General features: G+C 52.1%; 2 protein-coding genes across 8 annotated transcripts in view; both read right to left on the minus strand.

Moving 5' to 3' along the window:
• Nucleotides 1–131: 131 nt before the first annotated feature.
• JMJD7 (jumonji domain containing 7) lies at nt 132–7,526 on the minus strand. 3 transcript variants are annotated; one of them, XM_084775566.1, is made up of 8 exons: nt 7,448–7,526; nt 2,561–2,714; nt 2,233–2,486; nt 1,817–1,873; nt 1,326–1,421; nt 1,060–1,136; nt 726–885; nt 132–612 (listed from the first exon to the last, which is right to left on the minus strand). In XM_084775566.1, exons 1-8 carry the CDS (start codon nt 7,509–7,511, stop codon nt 524–526), a joined length of 951 nt encoding a protein of 316 aa, XP_084631692.1. In that variant the 5' UTR covers nt 7,512–7,526; the 3' UTR covers nt 132–523. The 3 variants fall into 3 exon arrangements, with proteins under 3 accessions (XP_084631692.1, XP_084631691.1, XP_084631693.1); XM_084775565.1 differs by having other exon boundaries at nt 1,326–1,469; XM_084775567.1 differs by lacking the exon at nt 132–612 and having other exon boundaries at nt 842–977; nt 1,326–1,469.
• An 83-nt stretch (nt 7,527–7,609) lies between these two features.
• Nucleotides 7,610–20,330, minus strand: part of MAPKBP1 (mitogen-activated protein kinase binding protein 1) — a 57,230-nt gene continuing 44,509 nt past the window's right edge. For 3 of the 5 annotated variants that reach the window (XM_084775557.1, XM_084775556.1, XM_084775554.1), the window contains 19 exons: nt 19,154–19,245; nt 18,581–18,706; nt 18,194–18,264; nt 17,940–18,061; nt 17,440–17,515; nt 17,238–17,349; nt 16,882–16,945; nt 16,504–16,638; nt 16,171–16,307; nt 15,930–15,985; nt 14,566–14,802; nt 14,028–14,194; nt 13,693–13,838; nt 13,397–13,591; nt 13,155–13,239; nt 12,611–12,894; nt 11,809–12,405; nt 11,312–11,397; nt 7,610–10,384 (listed from right to left, as the gene is read on the minus strand). In XM_084775557.1, the coding sequence (XP_084631683.1) occupies nt 10,157–10,384; nt 11,312–11,397; nt 11,809–12,405; nt 12,611–12,894; nt 13,155–13,239; nt 13,397–13,591; nt 13,693–13,838; nt 14,028–14,194; nt 14,566–14,802; nt 15,930–15,985; nt 16,171–16,307; nt 16,504–16,638; nt 16,882–16,945; nt 17,238–17,349; nt 17,440–17,515; nt 17,940–18,061; nt 18,194–18,264; nt 18,581–18,706; nt 19,154–19,245 (3,016 nt within the window). In that variant the 3' untranslated portion in view covers nt 7,610–10,156. The remainder of the gene's footprint in view (nt 10,385–11,311; nt 11,398–11,808; nt 12,406–12,610; nt 12,895–13,154; nt 13,240–13,396; nt 13,592–13,692; nt 13,839–14,027; nt 14,195–14,565; nt 14,803–15,929; nt 15,986–16,170; nt 16,308–16,503; nt 16,639–16,881; nt 16,946–17,237; nt 17,350–17,439; nt 17,516–17,939; nt 18,062–18,193; nt 18,265–18,580; nt 18,707–19,153; nt 19,246–20,330) is intronic. The other 2 variants (XM_084775555.1, XM_084775558.1) reach the window with 2 other exon arrangements.

Genomic DNA, 20,330 nt, shown 5'->3' on the forward strand with positions numbered 1-20,330 from the left:
ACAGCCACGGTGGGCAGCATCCCAGGTGCGGGTCTGGCTCGCCCCTCCCAATTGGGGTCATCTTGAAACTTTTACCTGAACCTTCAAGCCCTCAGCAGGCCATAGAAGGCAACAGGATGAGAACAAACATATCCATGGCACCTTTTATTGACCGCTGCCTCTGTGCTGGGCCACGTCTACCTCCCACAACAGCCCCGGGATCCAGAACCATTATTATCTCCACTTCACAGCCAGAGGCCTGATGCTAACATGCAGTGACTCACCAGAGGTCACAGTGCTGGTGAGAGGCACTGCTGTACCTGATCACCTTGTCACCCATGTGCCAACTTCCTGGGGACCCTCACATAGACCTGCTTGGCTTCTTCTGGTCCTCCAACTGTACTCCAAGTTCCTTCGAGGCTGATCTCAACGCAGGCAGGAACGTGGGCAGCAGCCAGTGCATATTCAAACTCCAAGCTGCCTCTAGAATCACTCCCCACTTGCCACCCCCGCTGTCCTTTGCAGTGTGTCTGTGAAGGTCCCACTACTCAAGGCCTGCGGCCCTAGTAAGGGAATCCATCAGCTGGAAGTAACTGTACTTGAGGTCATACTCCATGTCATACCAGAAATTCACTGTGGAGAGGAAGGGACCAGGATGTGAGGGCCCCTCTTTTAAGCCAGTGCCGCCACCACCTGACACCTTGTTGGGCCGCCGTGACAAGGCCTGCCCTCTGGGTGCTCCTTACCAGCAATGCAGCCGTGGGATTGCCGGACATGGTGGAACCACAGAGCCGGCAGGTACAACATCTCGCCAGCCCGCACTGTGCAGTGAAGGGCCCGGGCCTGGCTATAGCTGGGGTACCGGGCCAGGTCTGGAGCCAAGGGGTCCAGTGGGATCCAGGGCACCTAGAGACACGGCAGCTGTCTGGGAGCAGGCCCTGAGGCCCTCAAGATCTCTGGCTTTCTCCCCTCTCATCTCAGCCTTGAAGAGTCACAACCTAGAGATTTTCAGAGTGGAATGCCACCTCCTTAGACCCTTTGTGTGTACTCCCTCCCAGAGCCCCAAAACAGCACAGATACCTTGTCCATGGCTTCCTCATCCACCACCCTAAAAGTGCCCTCTTCGGTCAGATGGTAGGTTGCTGGTGTGTACAGATCTGAAGGTAAGGACATGGACACAAGTGACAACAGTCTGTCAGACCCTCCCTATCATAGCCGGCTCAGTGTTCCCTGCATGCAGAGAGCAGAGGGGCTGGGCCTCAGGCCTAGGCACCCAGCCTGCCCTGGGCTCCTGCTGTCCTCCCTCCACCACTGGCTACCAGCTCCTTGCGGGTCACGCCACCTACCATAGGGGATGAAAGGCCGGTCACTCGGTGGATGTAACAGGAAGTGTTTCTCGCCAGAGACCACGCAATACAGATTCTCATAGTGGTCCTTGTGCACTGCCGACACACGGAAGGCCTGCAGCTGAGGGGAGGGAAGCAGCCCACCTGCCCTCAGCCCCGCACCCCAACAGAGCCTGCAGAGTAAGGAAAAGCCCTCACAGGATCAGCAGACCTGGGGAGACTCCAAGGACTCTAGCAAACATCACAGAACTCGGCCACCAGAAACTGGACGTAGGCTGCCCTTCTTCAGGGTCACCAACAGGCTTTACTTCCCAAGCCCTGCTCTCCGCTCTACCCTGCCTCCCATGTCCCCGCTCTCAGGAGATACCCTTTGTAGTGTCCCAGTCCCACAATACCAAAAGAAACCTGAGAGAACAGCTAATCCTTCGGGCCCACCTTTCTTCCCTCTGCCCCCCCAGCTCCCTCCCCAGGTCAGGAGTCTCCACACCTACAGGATGTCACTGCAGCTGCCTCGCCCAGCCAGAAGTTCACAGCATCGGGCATCTTTCCTGTGGGACAGGGAGTTAGTACCAGGCTGGGGACCATCATGCACAGGGCAGCTACGCGGAAATCCGGATAGGAGCAAAGGAATGCTAAGGAGTCTAGGAGAAGGTGCCAGGGGAGCGTGTCCCCTGGGACAGAAGAGACAGCAGCCCTTTCAGGGTTTTTGTTCTTTTGTTACAGGCTGGGGTAAGCAGGTAGGTGGCCTCTGACCCCACAGAACCAACACCAAAGGCAGGGAATGAACAAGCCAGCCAAACCCCCACCCCCACTTCACCCCCATGTCCTGCCTCTTGCCCACTTCACCCCATGTCCTGCCTCTTGCCCACTTCACCCCCATGTCCTGCCTCTTGCCCACTTCACTCACCCAGTGACTCAGAGGCCCAGGGCACGTGGGACTCAACGTCAGGCAGAAGCTGGCGCAGCTCAGTGGACAGATTGGAGCACTGTTTCTGCACATAGAGGACTCCTGGGTGCTGGGCCTGACCCTCCAACACATCCAGCACGTGGCTTATGGGCATGTGGCGTTCAGCAGGCATCACAAAGCGGTCCCCTCGCACGGCGTCTGCATAACCATCTGGGGTCACAGCCACACTCACCTCCGTGGAGCCCACCGTGGCTCTGAAGAAACGGACGCTCGGTTTGTAGCCTGTTGCTAATGGCCACTGCCCTCCCCGGCCCCAGGAACATCTTACCTTAGGTAAGACAGAGACCACTTCTGGAGAGCCGGCCAGTGTTGCAGAGCATTGCGGATAATGCAGGGCCTATTGGGGCACACCCAATCCCGGTAGAAGCAGAGTGGACTTGGAGGCTCATCCAGGTGGGGCACAGCATGAGGTACATTGAGGTCTTAAGAAATGGGGGGGGGGGAGTAGCGGGAGTCAGTGGTACCCAACTTCTGACACACTGTCTGCACAAGAAACCCTCTATCGTGGACATCCTAGGCAAGGTTGCTGCTGACCAAGGAAGCCTGCAGAGTGGACCCCTTCTGTACCTTGGAGAAGCAACCTCTCAGCAGCAGCCACTAGGAAAGGGAGTCACTGAGCTGGTGGCCACAGGCTAAACGGGGTGGGCTTGGCTCTGGGATGCCGGCCCCCCATGGACTCGTGGGTATGAATGCTTGGCCCATAGGGAGTGGTACTATTAGGAGGTGTGTCACTGGGTGTGGGCTTTGAGTTTTATAAGCACAAGTCTGGCCAGTGTGATAGAGTCTCTCCTTGCTGCCTATGGATCCAGATGTAGAACTCCCAGCTCCATCTCTGGCACTATTGTCTGCCTGCAAGCCGCCACTTTTCCACCATGACTATAATGGACTAAACCTCTGACACTATAAGGTAGGTCTAATTAAGTTTTCCTGGTGGCTGGAGAGCTGGCTCAGAGGTTAAGAGCACTGCCTGCTCTTCCAGAGGTCCTGAGTTCAATTCCCAGCACCCACATGGTGGCTCACAACCATCTACAATGAGATCTGGTGCTTTCTTCGGGTGTACAGGCACACATGTAGTCAGAATACTGTATACACAGTAATAAATTAATGTTTAAAAAATTTTTCCTTTATAAGAGTTGTGGGGGTCATGGTGTCTTTTCACAGCAATCAAATATTAAGACACCCTCCAATGGCAATATTCACTGAGCATCTGAAATGGACCCAGCACTAGGCCTGGCTGGGGTGGCTATGGGAGGACAATCCCATCATCCTAAGCAGTTTATGGCCTATCTGGAGAAAAGACAGGTAGGGGTTGAAGGAGCTCTGGGTCTCATGGAACAGCAGCATCATCCTTAGCCACCTAGGGCCAACACTTATGCACTGTGCCACCTATGGAGACATTTTTTTTTTTTTTTGAGACAGGGTTTCTCTGTGTAGCCCTGGCTGTCCTGACTCATTTTGTAGACCTGGCTGGCCTCAAACTCACAGTGATCTTGCCTCCCAGGTGCTAGGATTAAAGGCATGAGCCACCATGCCCAGCCTTATGGAGACATTTTAAGTGGCTCTGTGTAACCCTTAAACTGATGAGGTGGCTCATATCTGTAAACCCAACACTTGGGAGGTCGTGGCAGAAGTATCAGTTCAAAACTACCCTCAGCTACATTCCAAGTTCAAGGTCATCCTGTGTGTGTGTGTGTGTGTGTGTGTGAGATCACACCTGGCTCTGAAACCTCCTTTGATTTGCCTAACCCTGCCCTTGGCCTGGCTAGCTCTAAGTCCACCCTTTCTCTCTGTTGCTTTAGGTCAGTATCATCCTGATGTAACTTCCTTCCCTCTTTCCTGACTACCCTTTTCAAAAAGTCACTTGTTAGAAAAATCATCTCCTTGCCTACTTAGTTTTTCTCCATAAATGTATCATTACCTGGCTCTGTGTATTTTTTCCACTCATTTGTTTATTGGTCTGTCTCAGCTGAACAGAAACACCACAGTGGCTTCAATGATGGTCATGCTTCCAGGGGCATCTCTACAATAGCACCTTAGCACCCTGTAGGTACTCAGTGCCACACACTCTGGCTGGCCGGCTGCAGTGAACAAACTGGTGTTTCTGGTGGAATCCCACTCCGCCTCCACAACGGCCATCATGTGACCTGCAGTCTCACCTTGTCAGACACCTAGGGGAGGGTCCTTTGGTGGTCCACTGCTAGCCCTGGCAGAATTCAGTCCACCTTGGCATGCATTCAGGCTGCTCTACCTCTAAGCCCAGCCCATTTTTTTCCCAGTCTGCTTTGCTCCTGTCTCATGCCTAGCCCTGACCACATGCTCTCTACTCTGGCTGGGCTGTTCCCTCTTTTGACTTTTACGAGAGCAGGCTGCTTTGCTTTGTTAACTTTCAACCTTAATGTCTGACCAAAACGCTTTGGCCCCAAACAGCAGTCATTACAACTCTAGACAAATATATCTGGCGTTTTACATTTTACTCTGTGGTCATGCTCACTCAGTTACATCTCCATGCTGAATAACCTGCTGTGCAACCAGTCAGAAAGTGAGTATCTTTACACTGGAAATTGAAACCTGTGGTGGTTTGACTAGGCACAGCCCCATAGACTCCTGCATTTCAATGCTTGGCCATAGGGAATGGCACTATTAGGTGTGGAGGAAGTGCGTCACTTCATGGGTGGGCTTTGAGGTCTCCTGTGCTCAAGCTCCACCCACTATGGAATTCCTGGTTCCTCCAGCTCCAAGTCTGCCTGGATGCTGCCTTGCTTTCTGCCATGATGATAACGGACTAACTGACACTGTAAGCCAGCCCCAACTAAATGTTGCCCTTTATAAGAGTTGCTATGGTCAATGGTGTCTCTTCACAGCAATGGAAACTGTAAGACAGAACCACATGGAAAGTCACCTGTGGGCCCAGGAAAACTGCAAAGAAAACACCTAACCATGTACTTGCTGCCCTCAATAGGGGTAAGAACTACCAAGCAGACATGGGACCCCACAAAGCAGTAATCTTAGAAGGGAACTGAGGCTCGGGACACCTGAGTTGCTCTAGGATCTGACTGTTTTACAATGCTTGGGATTGAGACCAGGCAGGTCCTCCTATATGCTAGGAAAACACTACTTCTGTGTTACTGTACCCTGGAGCTTAAATATGTGTAGAGACTGCCTTTTGTTTGTTTGGTTTTTGTTTTTTTTTTTCCTCTTTCGAGACAGGGTTTCTCTGTGTAACCTTGGCCATCCTGGACTCACTTTGTAGACCAAGCTGGCCTCGAACTCACAGCAATCTGCCTGCCTCTGCCTCCCGAGTGCTGGGATTAAAGGCGTGCACCACCACGCCCGGCTGGTTTTTGGTTTTTTGAGACAAGAGTTTCTCTGTGTAGCCTTGGCTGTCCAGAACTCACTTTGTAAACCAGGCTGGCCTCGAGCTCACAACAATCTCTCTGCCTCTGCCTCCTTAGTGCTGGGATTAAGGGGTGAGCCACCATGCCTGGCCTTGTTTTGTTTTGTTTTGGAGACAGGGTTTCTCTAGGTAGACCAGGCTGTCCTCCCAAGTGCTGGGATTAAAGGAGTGCGCCGCCACCACCTGGCCTGAAACTGCCCTTTTCTATTCTTTGGCTTTTCTGTAACTATGCCAGTTTTGTTTGCTCTTTGTTTCCTTTAGAGAACGGCTATTTTTCTCCCCTGGAGCTTCAAACTGAACTCCAATTTCTTCGACCCAATGATTCTAACTGACAAAAATAAAGGTGAGGGCTGGAGAGTTGACTCAGCAGTTAAGAGCACTGATTGCTGTTCCAGAGGTCCTGAGTTCAATTCCCAGCAACCACATGATGGCTCACAACCATCTATAATGAAATTTGGTGCCCTCTTCTGTTGTGCAGGTGTACATGCAGACAGGGCACTCATATACATAAATAAAACTTTAAAACAAACAAAATGAACACAAAGCCTGCTGCAGGCTTAGACTTCACAGTTCCCTGTATGTACACTGCAGGTACACACCCTCAGGGGCTCCACTGACCCCACAACTGGCCTCTAATGCAGTAGCCCTCAACCTTCCTAATGCTATGATCCTTTAGTACAGTTCACGTTGTGATGACCCCAACCATAAAACGATTTCATTGCTTCCACATAATGGTAATTTTGCTAGTTATGGATCATAATGTAAATATCTGACATGCAACCCCCTGCAAGTTGAGAACTGTTGCTCTAACCACTTGTGTGACACAGCTGTGAGTTGACATAATTGTTTGCTCACTGAGAAGTTATGTAAGTTGTATAGAGACTGATAATATTCATATCCCCTCCTCTCTTCCTCTCTTCCCCCTCCCTCCTTCCCCCCTCCTCTTCCTCCTCCTTCTCTCTCTCTCTCTCTCTCTCTCTCTCTCTCTCCCTCTCTCTCGTAAACTAAATACCCTTAGGCTGGTGAGATGGTTCAGCAGGTCAAGGCACTTACTGCCAAATTTAAAAACACTGAACACACGCAGTCTGGCACACAAAGATACTTAAATTTTGTTAAATGGAGGCATGCATTTGCAGCAGAATTGTTGAAAAAATATCAATAACGGGCGCACTGGTTCACAGGTGTAAGAAATCGAAGCAGAGGCACCTGGGACGTCCTCTAGGACACAGTGCAGCAAAGCAGGCTTGGCAGGTACATTAAGTCTTTCTGGAAAGATAGGTGGGGAGTGAAGTTTACCTTAATTTACATTACGTACAGAGGTGACTGTACTGCTGTTCAGTAAGAAGGAATGAGGTAGTGAGTCGCAGAGGAGGAAGAAACTAACACCTAGATTAGGATCAGCCAAGATCGCTATGGCTGCTATCTATACTCCTCAAAGGCTGGAGTCTGAATGAACGAGGGAAGCAAACAGCTTCTCTCTTCAGAACCCACCAGCTTCTGAGATATTTGAGGTTATAGAGTCTTCTGTCCCGAAAGTACAGCAAAGCAGAGCACAGGGACTCAGCACCCGGCCAGCGTGGGACTGGCACTGTGACTGCCGTGGGAGTTGCGACCATGAGCTGAAGACCCTTCCGCCAGCTCGAGAATGTGTGGCCACCAGTCGTGCGCTCATGCACATTCATTCCATCTGAGTTCCCGGCACCCCAGGCTCCCTCCGTGCTGTCCTCGCGCAGATGCTGCTGCCTGTAAGGCTCCACTCACCACGAGCCGCGGCCGGGAACTCTTGCAACGCCCTCCGCACAGCGTCCAGAGCCGCCTCCGCCATGACGCGCCCGGGGAAGAGATCCCGCCCCTATTTCCGCTCCAGGCCCGCAGCCCCGCCCCTATTTCCGCCCTCCGGGAGGTGCGAGAACTTCGTCGGAATTTGCTAGCCAGTTAACAAATGATTGTGTTTATTGACAATTTCATACATCCGTACAAACGAGAGTTAAAACAGCCCCACCCAACGTACAGCCGGGGAGGAGATAGGCGCCACAGTATAAAAGTTATAAATAAGGGCTTTCAAAACGGGATAGGACAAATCTGGACGTGGGCAGCAGTTGCCAGTGGCCTCAGACATGCAGAAGAGGACAAAGCGCCACAAGACCCTACCCGAGCAGGATAGAGGCTCAATGAAAGACCCCTCCCTCGAGAAGGACAGGCTAGTTAAAAAACCTCTAAGAACCTGGTGGAGGTCAGGGCAGCCCTATTGCAGTGGGTGGATTGCTAACCCTTGGCTGCTTCCGGGTCCACCTCCAGATGCTACAGTTCTTTGGGATAGGAGTTTGGCCATGCAGGTGGTAGAAAAAGAAAGAAAACAAAAAACAAAAACGGGAATACGTGGTTTAGGTGTATTCAGGACACTCAGGCTAAACCAACAAACCTAAGCACCCATTAAAACCCAGTTTCTTAGCCGGGATGGTGGTGGGGCACGTCTTTAATCGCAGCACTCAGAGGACGGTAGCAAGCAAATCTCTGTGAGTGCGAGCCCAGGACCAGAAGGCTACAACACAGAGAAACCCTATCTTGAAAAGCCCAACAAACCAAACAAGAACAACAAAAAACAACGCAGTTTCTTCCTACTTCTGCCTTCAGAGCTTGGAAGTGGCTTCTATTGGTTTTTGTAGTCTAACCCTGGTGAAATGTCACTCTGCCTTACCTTATGCAGAGGGGAGGGCCCAGAGACACATACTCATCCAATCCTGTGACCACCTCACTCCTGGATCCTACCTACAACCTGCCGACGCCTTTTCTTTCTTCTTCTTCTTCTTCTTTTTTTTTTTTTTTTTTTTTTGGTGTGTGTGTGTGTGTGTGGTTTTTCAAGACAAGGTCTCTCTGTGTAGCCTTGGCTATCCTGGACTCACTTTGTAGACCAGGCTAGCCTCGAACTCACAGCAATCCACCTGCCTCTGCCTCCCAAGTGCTGGGATTACAGGGTGGCACCACCACACCCGGCTGCGATGCCTTTTCTTTACCCTCTAACAATTATTTTAATTCTAGCCCCTACCTCTGCCACCTACTTGTCCAACTATCACTCTTCCAGTGTGTCTCTTTGCCCAGAGCCCTAACTACAGAACCCCCAGTATCCAATATCTCTGGCACCCAGCACTGCCTTTGAAAAAGAGCCTCCTCTGTGAGCCAGGTGTCCCACATGCCATCTCCGGTCAGCCTGGCTGTGGCCACCAAGGCCCAAAATGTAAGTTTAGTGTGCTCCATTCCTTTTCATGTTTCTGGATAAGAGTTCTAACTAATCTAGGCTAGTAAAGCTGAGGCAAAATGTGAAGACCAGGTGCATACCAGCCAGGCAAGTATTCTAATAGTGAACACTCAACTGTGTATAGGATTTTGTGAGTGTGTGTTTGTGGCCAAGGTTCTAGATAGTTAGGCCAGTGCCCTGTAAACCATGACAGTACTCCCAGGACAGGTTTTTGGTTTTTGTTTTGTTTTGGTTTTGGTTTTTCGAGACAGGGTCTCTCTGTGTAGCCCTGGCTGTATTGGACTCACTTTGTAGACCAGGCTGGCCTTGAACTCACATAGATCCACCTGTCTCTGCCTCCCAAGTGCTGGGATTAAAAGTGTGCACCACCACCGCCTGGCGTCAACACAGGTTTTTGATTGCATATTGCCCAGGATGTAGGGAGAAAGTGGCTCTCGGGGCTTCAACAGTCTGCTGGGGCCCGGGCTAGAGAAGAAGGAAGCCTGAGGCCCTGAGGAAGTAGCCCAAGCGTTGTGTTTGCCCAGCACGGGGCTTTACTGTCCTGCAGCAAAATCCCACAACTGGATCCACAAGGGGGGAAAAAAAAGATGGGGGTAAAGATGCTGGGGCTCTCTTGCAGGGAGAATGGGAGAGGAATGTGGGGCTCAGGTCCTGACACCAACTCAAGTCTTCTAATGGCTGGGGATACCCTGGAGGCCAGGCAGCAATATCTTCCTTAACTGCCAGGAGCTGGGGACAGCCACAGCTGTTGCAGAGTAGAGGTAAAGGTTACAGTTGGCTTTAGGGCACTAAACACCACATTACCTTTCATCTCTACCCCAGAGTACCCTGTGTATGCTCCACCCCAGGGAGCTGATCCCTGAAGTAACTTCAAATGGCTTCGAAGAAGAGAAGGCCAGCCCTTCCCAATGTCCCCAGATGAGGCAGGCTGCCCTCCTACCCCTCACAGCACCAAGATGACATAGACTCAAGATCTGCCTTGCTATGAGCCGCAGGATGGGCTTTAGAGGCAGGAGCCCCAAGGAACTGAGGCAACAGTCAGGGAAATAAGTTAATAAATACAGGGGCCCCATGAGGAGCAGCTGGGAAGGCTGCTTTGCCTCTGAGCACTGATCCCTGCTATCCACTGCGGACCCTCTCACAGATTTTCATAAGTGGAAGGAGGGCTACAGTGTGCAGTAGGGAGCATTTTTCTTGGGACAGGCTTCAAGAACTCAGAGTCTGCGCTCCATACGCCGCTCCACAGCTCGAAGCAATAGCTCTGAGTACTGCTCCAACAGGGCCTGAGTTTGCTCAGCCCCCACAGCCCCAGGGCTACCACCTGGGCTGGACAACGCAGCCCCAGCCAGAGCCTCCAGCTCCTGCCTTACTGAAGAGAAGGTGTCTCTCAGGAGACGGGTGATGTGACTTTGCTCTGCTGAAGGTGTCTTACAGCTTGTCACCTGCAACAGGAATACTGGAAGTGAATTGGAGGGACGGTAGAGAATGGATATAGAAAAGGGGCCCTACGGGTCCCTAGCCTGCACAGGAGAAGGGATTGCTTAACAGTTCTACACACAAGATCAATTATGATCAGAGTCACTCCGATGGGGACCCGGATGAGGGGACCCGGATGAGGATCTCTCCGGACTAACAGAACCATCTACTTCTGCTTGACCACTTTCCCAACAACTCACACGGACTGCACTTTGTCTTTCAAACATGGCACTGTAAAAATGTTTCCTATATCTAAAGTGCCCAGCCAGGCATGGTGGTACATGCCTTTAATCCCAGCACTTGGAAGAAGCAGGCATCTAGATCTCTTGTGAGCTCAAGGCCAGCCTGGTCTACAGAGTGAGTTCTAGGACATCTAGGGCTGCACAAAGAAACCCTATCTCAAAAATAAACAAACAAACAAAGTGCCCAAACCACTTTGGGATATGAAAAAGCATACTATTAATAGTTAAACTGAGACAACAGGCATGAATCCTGGGATTTTCTTGAATAGTATGGTATTTAAAGTTATAAGCCTGTTTTGAGCGTTCTAGTTCTTAGCCAGAAATGACCGACAGATCCTGGGTTGAGAGGACTGGCTTCTGACTCTCTCATCAACTACTCAGAATTTTTTGTTTGTTTTCTGTTTTTCGAGACAAGGTTTCTCTGTGTATCCTTGGCTCTCCCAGACTTGATCTGTAGACCAGGCCTGCCTCTACCTCTCAAGTGGTTTAAAGGTGTGAGCCACCATGCCGGGCCTACACTCAAAAGTATTTTGGGGTGTTCCATCCAGTATGTACAAGAACCCTTATTGTTAGCATTCTAAGCGCTCAGCGGTTAGGCACCTGGCACTGCCGGCAGGGCTGTCTTCCTAGCAGCTTCTGCCCAGTACTCACCGAGCGGTAGAGGTTTACTGCTTGGCGCACATTCCGCTGGAGCTCTGCCACAAGCTGTTCACACTGTTGCAGGCTCAGGGCCAGTTCTGAAGGACAAACACCAGTGAGGCTCAGCTGCTCACAGGCATCCCAAGCCAGGGCTCTCAGAGCAGGGTTATAATCCCCATCAGCCCACAGCCCCTGCCTCCTGCCCCACTTCTTCCAACACCTTCCCCGACACCACACCGACAAAGTTGAGAGGAAAAAGCCAGCCCTAGCTCTAGCCCCAAGGCCAGCCCCAGCACCCAGAACACCAAAGGGTTCAGTAGGTCACAGGCAGATCGTGAAGGGTGGCAGGAGTGTCTCACCATCAGGGGTGTGACTTATGGACCAAGACAGGAGCAGACAGGACAAAAAATGCCAAAGGCTAAACGCACAGAAATAGGATGGAGCCAGAAAATGGCCAACAGAGACAGAAAAGAGGATGGGACGAGATGAGACTAGGGAGCTGTGCACACCTGAGTCCTGGCTCAGGGCTACCCCTGGCCTGGCGCTTTCCATGGGGTTAGGAGTCTTCTCGGGGGATGGGGGCTGCAAGCTCTCAGGGCCTTGGAGGAGGTTGCTGACCGGCAGTTGCTGGGCACAGGGGTGGTTGGGGCCAGGATGAGCCTGGCACTCTGTCCTAGGTTTAGGAGTGGTACCCTCCCCTAAACAGTCCCGTCTTTCAACCGTAGTAGGAGCCTTTCCTAGGCTCACCAGGGAGCCAGACTCTTCTGCTTCACCGTGGACCAGGCCCTTGGTCCCAGGTAAGAGTGTGGTCAGAGTAGGACGGTCAGGGAGTGGTTTGGGGATGTCCAGGACAAGGTGAGCCCGGCTAGGCAGAGCTGATTTGTTGAATGGTGAGATTCGGATTGGTACAGGAGCTTGAGGCTCAGCCGCCAGGTCCGGGCTCTCGCCAACAGAAATGCTCCGACCTAGCTTGGCCACAGAACTGGTGGTGGGGTTCTGGTAGGAGTGGGGCCGAGATGGGTAGCCATCAGCTTGTGGCGGAGATCCTAAGCTGCCCTGGACCGCCACCTCCCGGAAGAGCAGTGGACGTGATGAAGGCACCTCATCTGCATCAGAGACAGGTCAGGTGGTGAGGAGGGTATGTCAAATGCTGGGGTTCAGTTCCTAATTGCTACTTTCCCCCCTGTACATGACCACTAAGGGACATGCAGTGGAAAGCATGGTGACGCGCCAGGGCCACACTCTAGCCCACCTTCCTCCAGCATGCCCACATTTCCCACTCCCTGGAGGTGAGCCCAGCAGGGTCCTCACCCTGGGCTACTAGAGAGTGAACAGACTGGGCTTTCTGGAGTCCAGCTAAGGGACGGGTTGCAGCCATTTTCTTGGGGGCCCAGCTGTTGTCCAGGTTGTTACGCCGTCGCGGCAACAGCACAGGAGCCACCTGCTGGGGGCCAGAGCTGCCAGAAGAGGCCTCCATTTCTGGGGGTGCTCCTGGGGGAGTGGCACCACTGCCTTTTAGCTGCTCACCGGATACCTGTGACACCTGGTCAGGTCTTGACAACAGGGCCAAGCTTGAGGAGGATAGGGATGGTTCCCTGCAGGGAGAAAGGAGAGGGTTCAGAAGGCAGCCCAGAGAAGGCTCAGCATTTTCTTCCCTCTAGGCCGGCCAGGTACTCTCATGGACAGAGCGGCACCAGGAGAGGACATGCACAAAGAGTTTGGGTGAGGCCACTTGTTTCGAAACTTAGGAGTACAAAGTACCCTTGTAGAGAGGAGGGAAAAAGGCTACATGCTGTGCCAGGTGCAGAGGGTGCAGAGCACCAGCCAGCAGAGCCATGTGGGGGACGGGCTGTACCTGAGTGGGGAGGCCTGCACTTGCAGCAGGAATCGTGATGAGATACTCCGAGACTCTGCCCTTTCTAGGGCCCGTGCTGGACCCCCTACAGGAGGCACAGAAATCACGAGCTGAGTCAGAAATTCAGTTCTTGCTTCCTCTACAAAGAAATCTAAGGGACTGCCTGCCGGGGCTCCCTCTCAGCTAGCATGGCAGGGAGGAGGGCAGACGCAGTGACTGAAGGCTGGCCCCCCTGACCACACCTGGAGCAGCCCCATTGGCCAGAGTCTCAAAGTGCTGTTTCAGGAACTGTTCCTGATCCGGGGTATGAGGGCTGCCTTCTTGTAGCCCACAGAGGCCAGTGCCTCCTTCTTCTTCCTCTTCTTCATCACCCTCGGCTGGCTCTTCAAGGTCTGAGGAGATGCCATCCACACTTAGGGGCTCTGTGCTCTCAGAGTCTGGATGTGGGGGAGGGGAGAGGCATCACACTATACCTATCAGTCATAGGTCTACCTCCCCTGGTTCAGCCAATTGTCCCTTCCCCGTGTGGCAGACTTACCTTCATTGGGGTGCTCAGGGCTGGAAAGCCGGCTGCTGCTGTAATCCACAGAGCACGCACTGTCAGGACTGTGCTTCTCTGAGCCTCTGCTGCCCGGGTGCCCTCTTCCTAGGGATCCCCGAGTTGGAGCCTGAACCTGGAACGCACTGCCAGCAAGGCCAGCAAAGGAAAGGAGACAGTGAGCAGGGTCAGCAGCTCCACTGAAGTCCTTCCCGTGAGCACACTAGAACGCCGTGGCAGGCAGGCCCTGAGTGGCCTAGCTGAAAAACCTCAGAGGGAAAGCAAGACTGAGGGTTGCATGGCCCCGTGAGCTCTGGCCAGGGCACAACCCTTGCCTGGTATCCATGATGGGGCTGTCACTGGGTTCCGGGTAGACAATACCATCTTCAATGGGTGCAGGCTCCAGATCTTGGGCAAAGACTCCTTCCTCCTGAGACAACAATTGGATAATGCGGGGGCAGGAACAGGGCTGGGAAGCCTGAAGCCGAGAGGCCTTTTCATTCTGGAAACACACGGAATAAGAGGCGCTTGTGAGGACGACTGTTATGAAAAGAGGGTGTTGAGAGGAGGGAGACATGAGCAAGGGTTTGGTGAACAGGGGTCCTGAGGAAGCAGAACGCTCTAGCTTCTGGGACGGGCAGCAGGAGGACAGGCGAGGCTCCAGCTGGCATTGCAAGCTGCTAGAAGAGATGCATTGGTCCACAGTCTAGCCCACTCAACACCAAGAGGCCTCCCCACCACACAGACCAGCTAGCCCTACTGCAACTGCACTTCAGAGAACCATGTGACAGGAAGACAGAGAGACATCCATGTCCCCAGGCTTAGGCCTCAGCTATTAGCACAGGCTAGAGCAGTGGGGGAAGGCCAGCTCACCTGGCTAGCACATGAGAGTTCGGGGACCTGTGGACCATGCTCCCCAGGACCAGCTGGGGTCACAGCCAGTGAATCCTGGCTGGGGATTCGAGGGCTCGGGGCCAACGTCTCCAGCTGTCGCAAGTCCAGCATGGAGCGGACACTCAGCTCCACACCTGGCTGAGCCCAGCGCCCTCTTCTTTTGGGTCCTGTGTTCACTACAGGAGCTGGGGCCAGGAACTCCATGGTCTTTTGCGCCTGGTGGTTGTAGGTGGAAAAAGAGTAATAATTAGTATCACACATTCAAAACCAAGTATATATGTATATATATATTTTTGCGTGAATGGCACTTTCTATGCACTAGCTCACTGTCTTTATAATAGTCTTATAGAGAAGACAGCATGATCACCCCAGGTCCTACACAGGATGGGAACAGAAGCACAGAGAATTTCAGTGACTAGCCCAAGTCCATGTGGGACAGTGAGTGGCCTGCAGGCTAGGCTGGTTCTCGACTGCATATTCTGAGCTGCATTCTAGACCCTCAAAATAGGAATCTCTCTAGACTCCACCTTTACCTCGTGTCTTACATAGTCTAGAGCTAGGGCTCTAAATAATCCTATTCTCTGAAGATACTCAGCAGAACCATGAGTCCAGTCTCAGCTCTAAGGACTGACCAACAAGGAAGGACCAAGAACCCTGGCATGGCATGGCCAGAGAGCACCAGGTTCCACGTCACCGCCACCCTGTGGGACTGCCCCCAACAACACAGTGCTAGGCTGAAAATCCCTCTGTGAGGCACGTGAAAATGTCTATCCCTTTCTGGAACTCTGAAGTAGCCACTTGGCAACAGGTCTTCTTGAAGCCATTTCTCTGTCTGTTCTGAACTAACTTCCTTACTGGGGTCTCCAGAACTATAGATTCGACTTGGCGGACCCTTGGATTTCCTGGCCTTTCGTCTAATCATGTGACTCACACACCACTGTTTTCTCCTCACCACGTGCTGCTGGTTGGTTAGTGTTTGGTTTTGTTTAAGCAGAGCAAGGTAGTGCACGCCTTTATTCCCAGCACTCAGAGGCGAAGGCCCTGTGGGTCTCTGTGAGGTCCAGGGCAGGACAGGCAGGGCTGCATAGTGAGACCAAGCTACTCTGGGATGGTATAGTGGAGCTAACCTCACCTGATACAGAAGGAAAGACTGATGCTCCCCTCATCCCTCATCCCAGGCCAGGCCAGCTGCTTGACCTCAATGATCAGGCCTTCCTTGGAAACAGGAATGGAGCATGTGGGCAGACCCTATACCCAAATACCTCATGAGGGCACAGAGGGCTCTGCTGCTATTCCCTCACTTGTAATAAGCTTGGAAGCACAGTTCAGGGATGGCAACTTACCTGACTCATCTCCCAGTGAGACAGGCTTCGGAGCAAGGCTGGACTACAGCCCGAGGCTAGACAGAAATAGGATGTCAGAAGGAGTTTCCTAACTACCCACCTCCGGGACCAGCAGCCCACAACACCTCATCCTCTGTGATCACTGCGCTGGCCCAGTTCCCTTACCCCGTGGCCTAGATATGGCTTATCCAGCTTCCCCACCAGCTAACGCCCGTCTGCCTTACACCTGGTCACCACAAACCTGGCTCTTTCTTGGTGCTCTTGCCAAGGATGGGCAGAGCTGGCAGTTCCTCTTCTTCAGTACCCTCATCTTCTCCCTCCTTGTCACTGTCTGAGGAAAGAGCTGGTCCGGGAGCGGGTACCACTGGAGCCTGGTGCCTGAGGCCAAGACAAGAAAGTTCCCAGGGAGAGAAGACTTGGGGTGAAGAAGCCAACAGGATGGGCTTCTGCATGAGAAAGAGGATCTTGGGAGACATGGAGCTGCTAAATACCAGGTTCTACATGAGGAGAAGCAGGAAGAGCGCAGCACATCATGTGGACAGCAATGAGCAGAGCCCGTCTCTGGCCCACTTACTGTTTGGGTCCAGAGGCCCTTTGGGGAGAGGTTGGTCCTTGCTGCCTGCCCCCTCGCTGGCGCTGGCGCAACTCGGCTAGGCGCTGCCTCATGCTGATGGTCATCTCAGAGCTCAGGCGCCAGACAAATATGCAGCTACAGTGGGGCACAGCACTGGGTGAGGGACAGGGAAGGACGCTGGCAGTAGCCACCCCACTCGTACCTACATCCCATGAATTGGCAAGGCGATCCGAGCCACTCTCCACTGCCAGGTCAGGCCCAACCAAGAAATGTCCCAATTCAGACCCACTTCCCAGTGACATCAGAAGAGGAAGTGAGAGGAAGGACAGGGTGGCACAGGGAAGACTCCGCCTCTCAGGGAAGTTGGCTTCTGCTCACCTGTCTCCTGACACAGAGATGAGATGTTTGCAATCGTTACTAAATTTCATGCCAGTGACAATCTCTGTAAAAAGTAAAGAACATTATGAACTGCCATAATGGCCTATCCAAACTCCTGCCTGTTCTAGCAGTGGAGATGGGCGTTGGCTGAAGGGGAGGGCCAGGTTCTATCCACACTTAGGGACTCTGTGCTCTAAGAGTCTAGGTGCAGGGAAGGGAAGGAGGCCACAGGCCTCCTACCTTTGCTTCCATTGACTGACCCCTCCCAGGGTAGATGGTCAGAAGTCGTGGGGTGGCAACAGGGAAGGGAAGGGAAGAAGCAGAATTCTGAATGGGGAGGTGGGTGCTACACTCACCTGAGTGACCAAACATAGTGGCCACACACTCGCCTGAGGAGAAGTCAAAAATGGAGAGATTCTTATCAGAACAGCTGGTGGCAATGTAGATCCCTGAGGGGTCTGTCTGCACCTGGGAACACACACCATGGAAAGAGTAGGGAAGTGCCGCTCCCTCGATCCCCAGCCACCAGGCTCTGTGCTTGTCCCACTGGGCCCTTACCTTAATGAGAGTGCCATCCTCACCCTGTGACCCTTTGAATAGCTTTTTCTGCTTCCCACTGCTGATGTTAAAGATCCTGCAAAGCAAGGCACTTGCTCACAGCAGGTAGGAAGCACACCTGGTCCAAGCACTGGTCTCACTCCCCATTTGTTCTGGGAGACCCCTCTCCACACCTGAGGCCCTCCCCACACCTGAGGCAAAGTGTCTTGCTGCCTCAGAGAGGTTCAAAAGGCTGAACCAAAAGGCAGGTGTGGGGACTGAGTGGCATGAAGGCACGTCTGAGAAGTGGAGGCCAGCAGATAGATGGCTGAGGGTAAAGGCACTTGCTGCTGGCCTGACAAACTAAGTTTGCTCTCCAGGACCCAGGGCAGGGTAAGAAGAGAACCGCCACTCCTGAAAATAGTCTCCTGACCACCACATACTACCGTGGCACATGCGCATCCCTTCCCCCCAAAATAAACACATCAAAACTGAATTTTTAAAGAGAAGGGAATGCCCACCGAATATTTCGGTCTTGGCAGCCGATAGCTGTGTACTTCCAGCTGGGCTCCACATCCATGTCATAAAGGGTTGTCTTCCGTACCACATGGTGCGTTCGTGTAAACTGTACTCCTTCTCCAGACTGCAGCAGGGAACACACGGGCAGACCACACCCAAAAGCATCACCAGGTCACAGAGCTCACTTTGTCTCCCTTCTTGTCACCTGAAATCCCACTCCCACTCCTGCCCTGTCAGGGACACCCAGTGCCCTTACCTTCTGTGCAGTTCGGAAGTAAATGCTCTTGTCTGCACCACAGCTGATCATGCGCACTTGCCCATCACTGGCTATAGGAGACAGGGACCTGGCTGCTTCCACCATATGAAGGCAGCCTTTCTCCTGCCTTCTCTTATTTTCTCCCATCAAATTACTCTACATGATGGACCAACCAATTAAAACAGAATGCATTCCACTAAACCTATGTCTCCATCCTCACCCCAACCTTTAGCTCAGGGTCCCCTAGACTGAAGTCTATATTCTACCTGTCTTCCCGCCTAGCATGACTCCCAGGTGCTGCCCAGTACTTCCTGGCAGACCCTTCTCATAGAAGCGCAGCTTACTGGTAGGTAGAGGGATGTATAGCCTCAATTGCCCAGTCCCCACCTGCAAACTTGACAGCAGTGATGGAGGATGAATGCTCGTCCAGTGTCTGCTGTAGACTATACTCCCGCCCAGCATCCAGCACATGGATTAGACGGTCCCGGCTTGCTGACGCCAGCAGCTTCAAACCTGGAGTTGGAAGAACCCCATTAGCTCACATGAGCCGGCCCTTATAGATGAGCAACAAAGAGCAAGTGGACAGAGTTTCACATCCCTAAAGCTATATGAGTCACTAAACAGGGACAGAGCTCTTCTTAAAATCCTGCAAAGACAGGGGGCTGGAGAGATGAGTGGTTAAGGGCACTGTCTGCTCTTCCAGAGGTCCTGAGTTCAGTTCCCAGCACCCACATGGTGACTCACAACCATCTATACTTTGATCTGATGCCCTCCTTCAGGCAGCAGGTGCACATGCAGATAGAGCACTCATAGACATAAAAATAAGTAAATAAATATTTTTTGAATGCTGCAAAGACCAAATGCTCTGAATGATTACAGGACCCAATACTATCAGAAGCTAAGACAGGTGTAAGGTGGCACTGGTGGGGAAGAAGGCCCTGGGCCACAGTCAGACCTTACCTGTGTCTGGCTTAGAGTACTCCAGGCACAAGATCTCAGAGTCATGGGCCTCCACCTTCAGCATCTCATTCAGGGACTGTAGCTCATGTACCCTGCAAAGATGAGAAGCCACTGCCAAGCTGCAGGAGGAGAGACCCCCTTCTTCTGCTACATCCTCCCCCCATCTTTAAAAACCCACTTTTAAGTTTAAATAAAAATGTCAAATACTACAGGTGTTCTCTATTTCTCTTGCCCAGTTATTTTTGTTGTTGTGCTGTGTTGTTTGTTTTTCATGACAGGGTTTCTCTGTATGCCCCCTGGCTGTCTAGAACTCACTCTGTAGACCTGGCTGGCCTCCAACTCAGAGATCTGCTGTCTCTGCCTCCTGAGAGTGCACCACCACGCCTGGCCCCATGCCCTGTTCTTAATTAAAATGTATAACAACAGTACATTATCAGAGCCAGGATATTTATATACTATTAACTAAATATCTTATTCATAAGTCATCATTTTTTTTTTCGAGACAGGGTCTCTCTGTATAGCCTTGGCCGTCCTGGACTCACTTTGTAGACCAGGCTGGCCTCGAACTCACAGTGATCCTCCTACCTCTGCCTCCCGAGTGCTCGGATTAAAGGTGTACGCCACCACGCCTGGCTCAAGTCATCATTTTTTCTGGTGTTTTTTGTTTTGTTTTGTTTTGGGTTTTGGTTTTTCAAAGGCAGGGTTTTTCTATATAGTCTTGGCTGTCCTGGACTTGACTTATAGACCAGGCTGGCCTTGAACTCACAGAGATCATACCTGCCTTGATTCAGGATCTTAAAGAGTCCAAATGGCATTCAACTATCACTCCTCTTTAGTTTCCTGTAGTCTGTAAGGTTTCCATCCTTTACCTTTCATAGCCTTGACATTTTTGAGGACACTGACAATTACTCTGCTGTATGCACCTCATTTGAGTCTCTCAGGAATGAACTGAGTTATATGCATTTTTTTTAAAAGCAAGAACAGCACAGAAACCATAACCATATTATGTCCTTTCTAGAACACTGTATCATGGGCTTCCTCAGAACGATGCATGGCTGCTCGCTGCACCAGTTTTTCACGAGCTCTCTACTGTAAGCTCATTCTTTCCATTTTAGGGAATGAATATTTGTTTCTGAGGTCTTGGGGGAGACAACCCCTCCTAAACACTGTCCTTGAG

This window comes from Acomys minous, assembly GCF_964271855.1.
Source record: "Acomys minous genome assembly, chromosome: 3".
Taxonomy (NCBI): Eukaryota; Metazoa; Chordata; class Mammalia; order Rodentia; family Muridae; genus Acomys; species Acomys minous.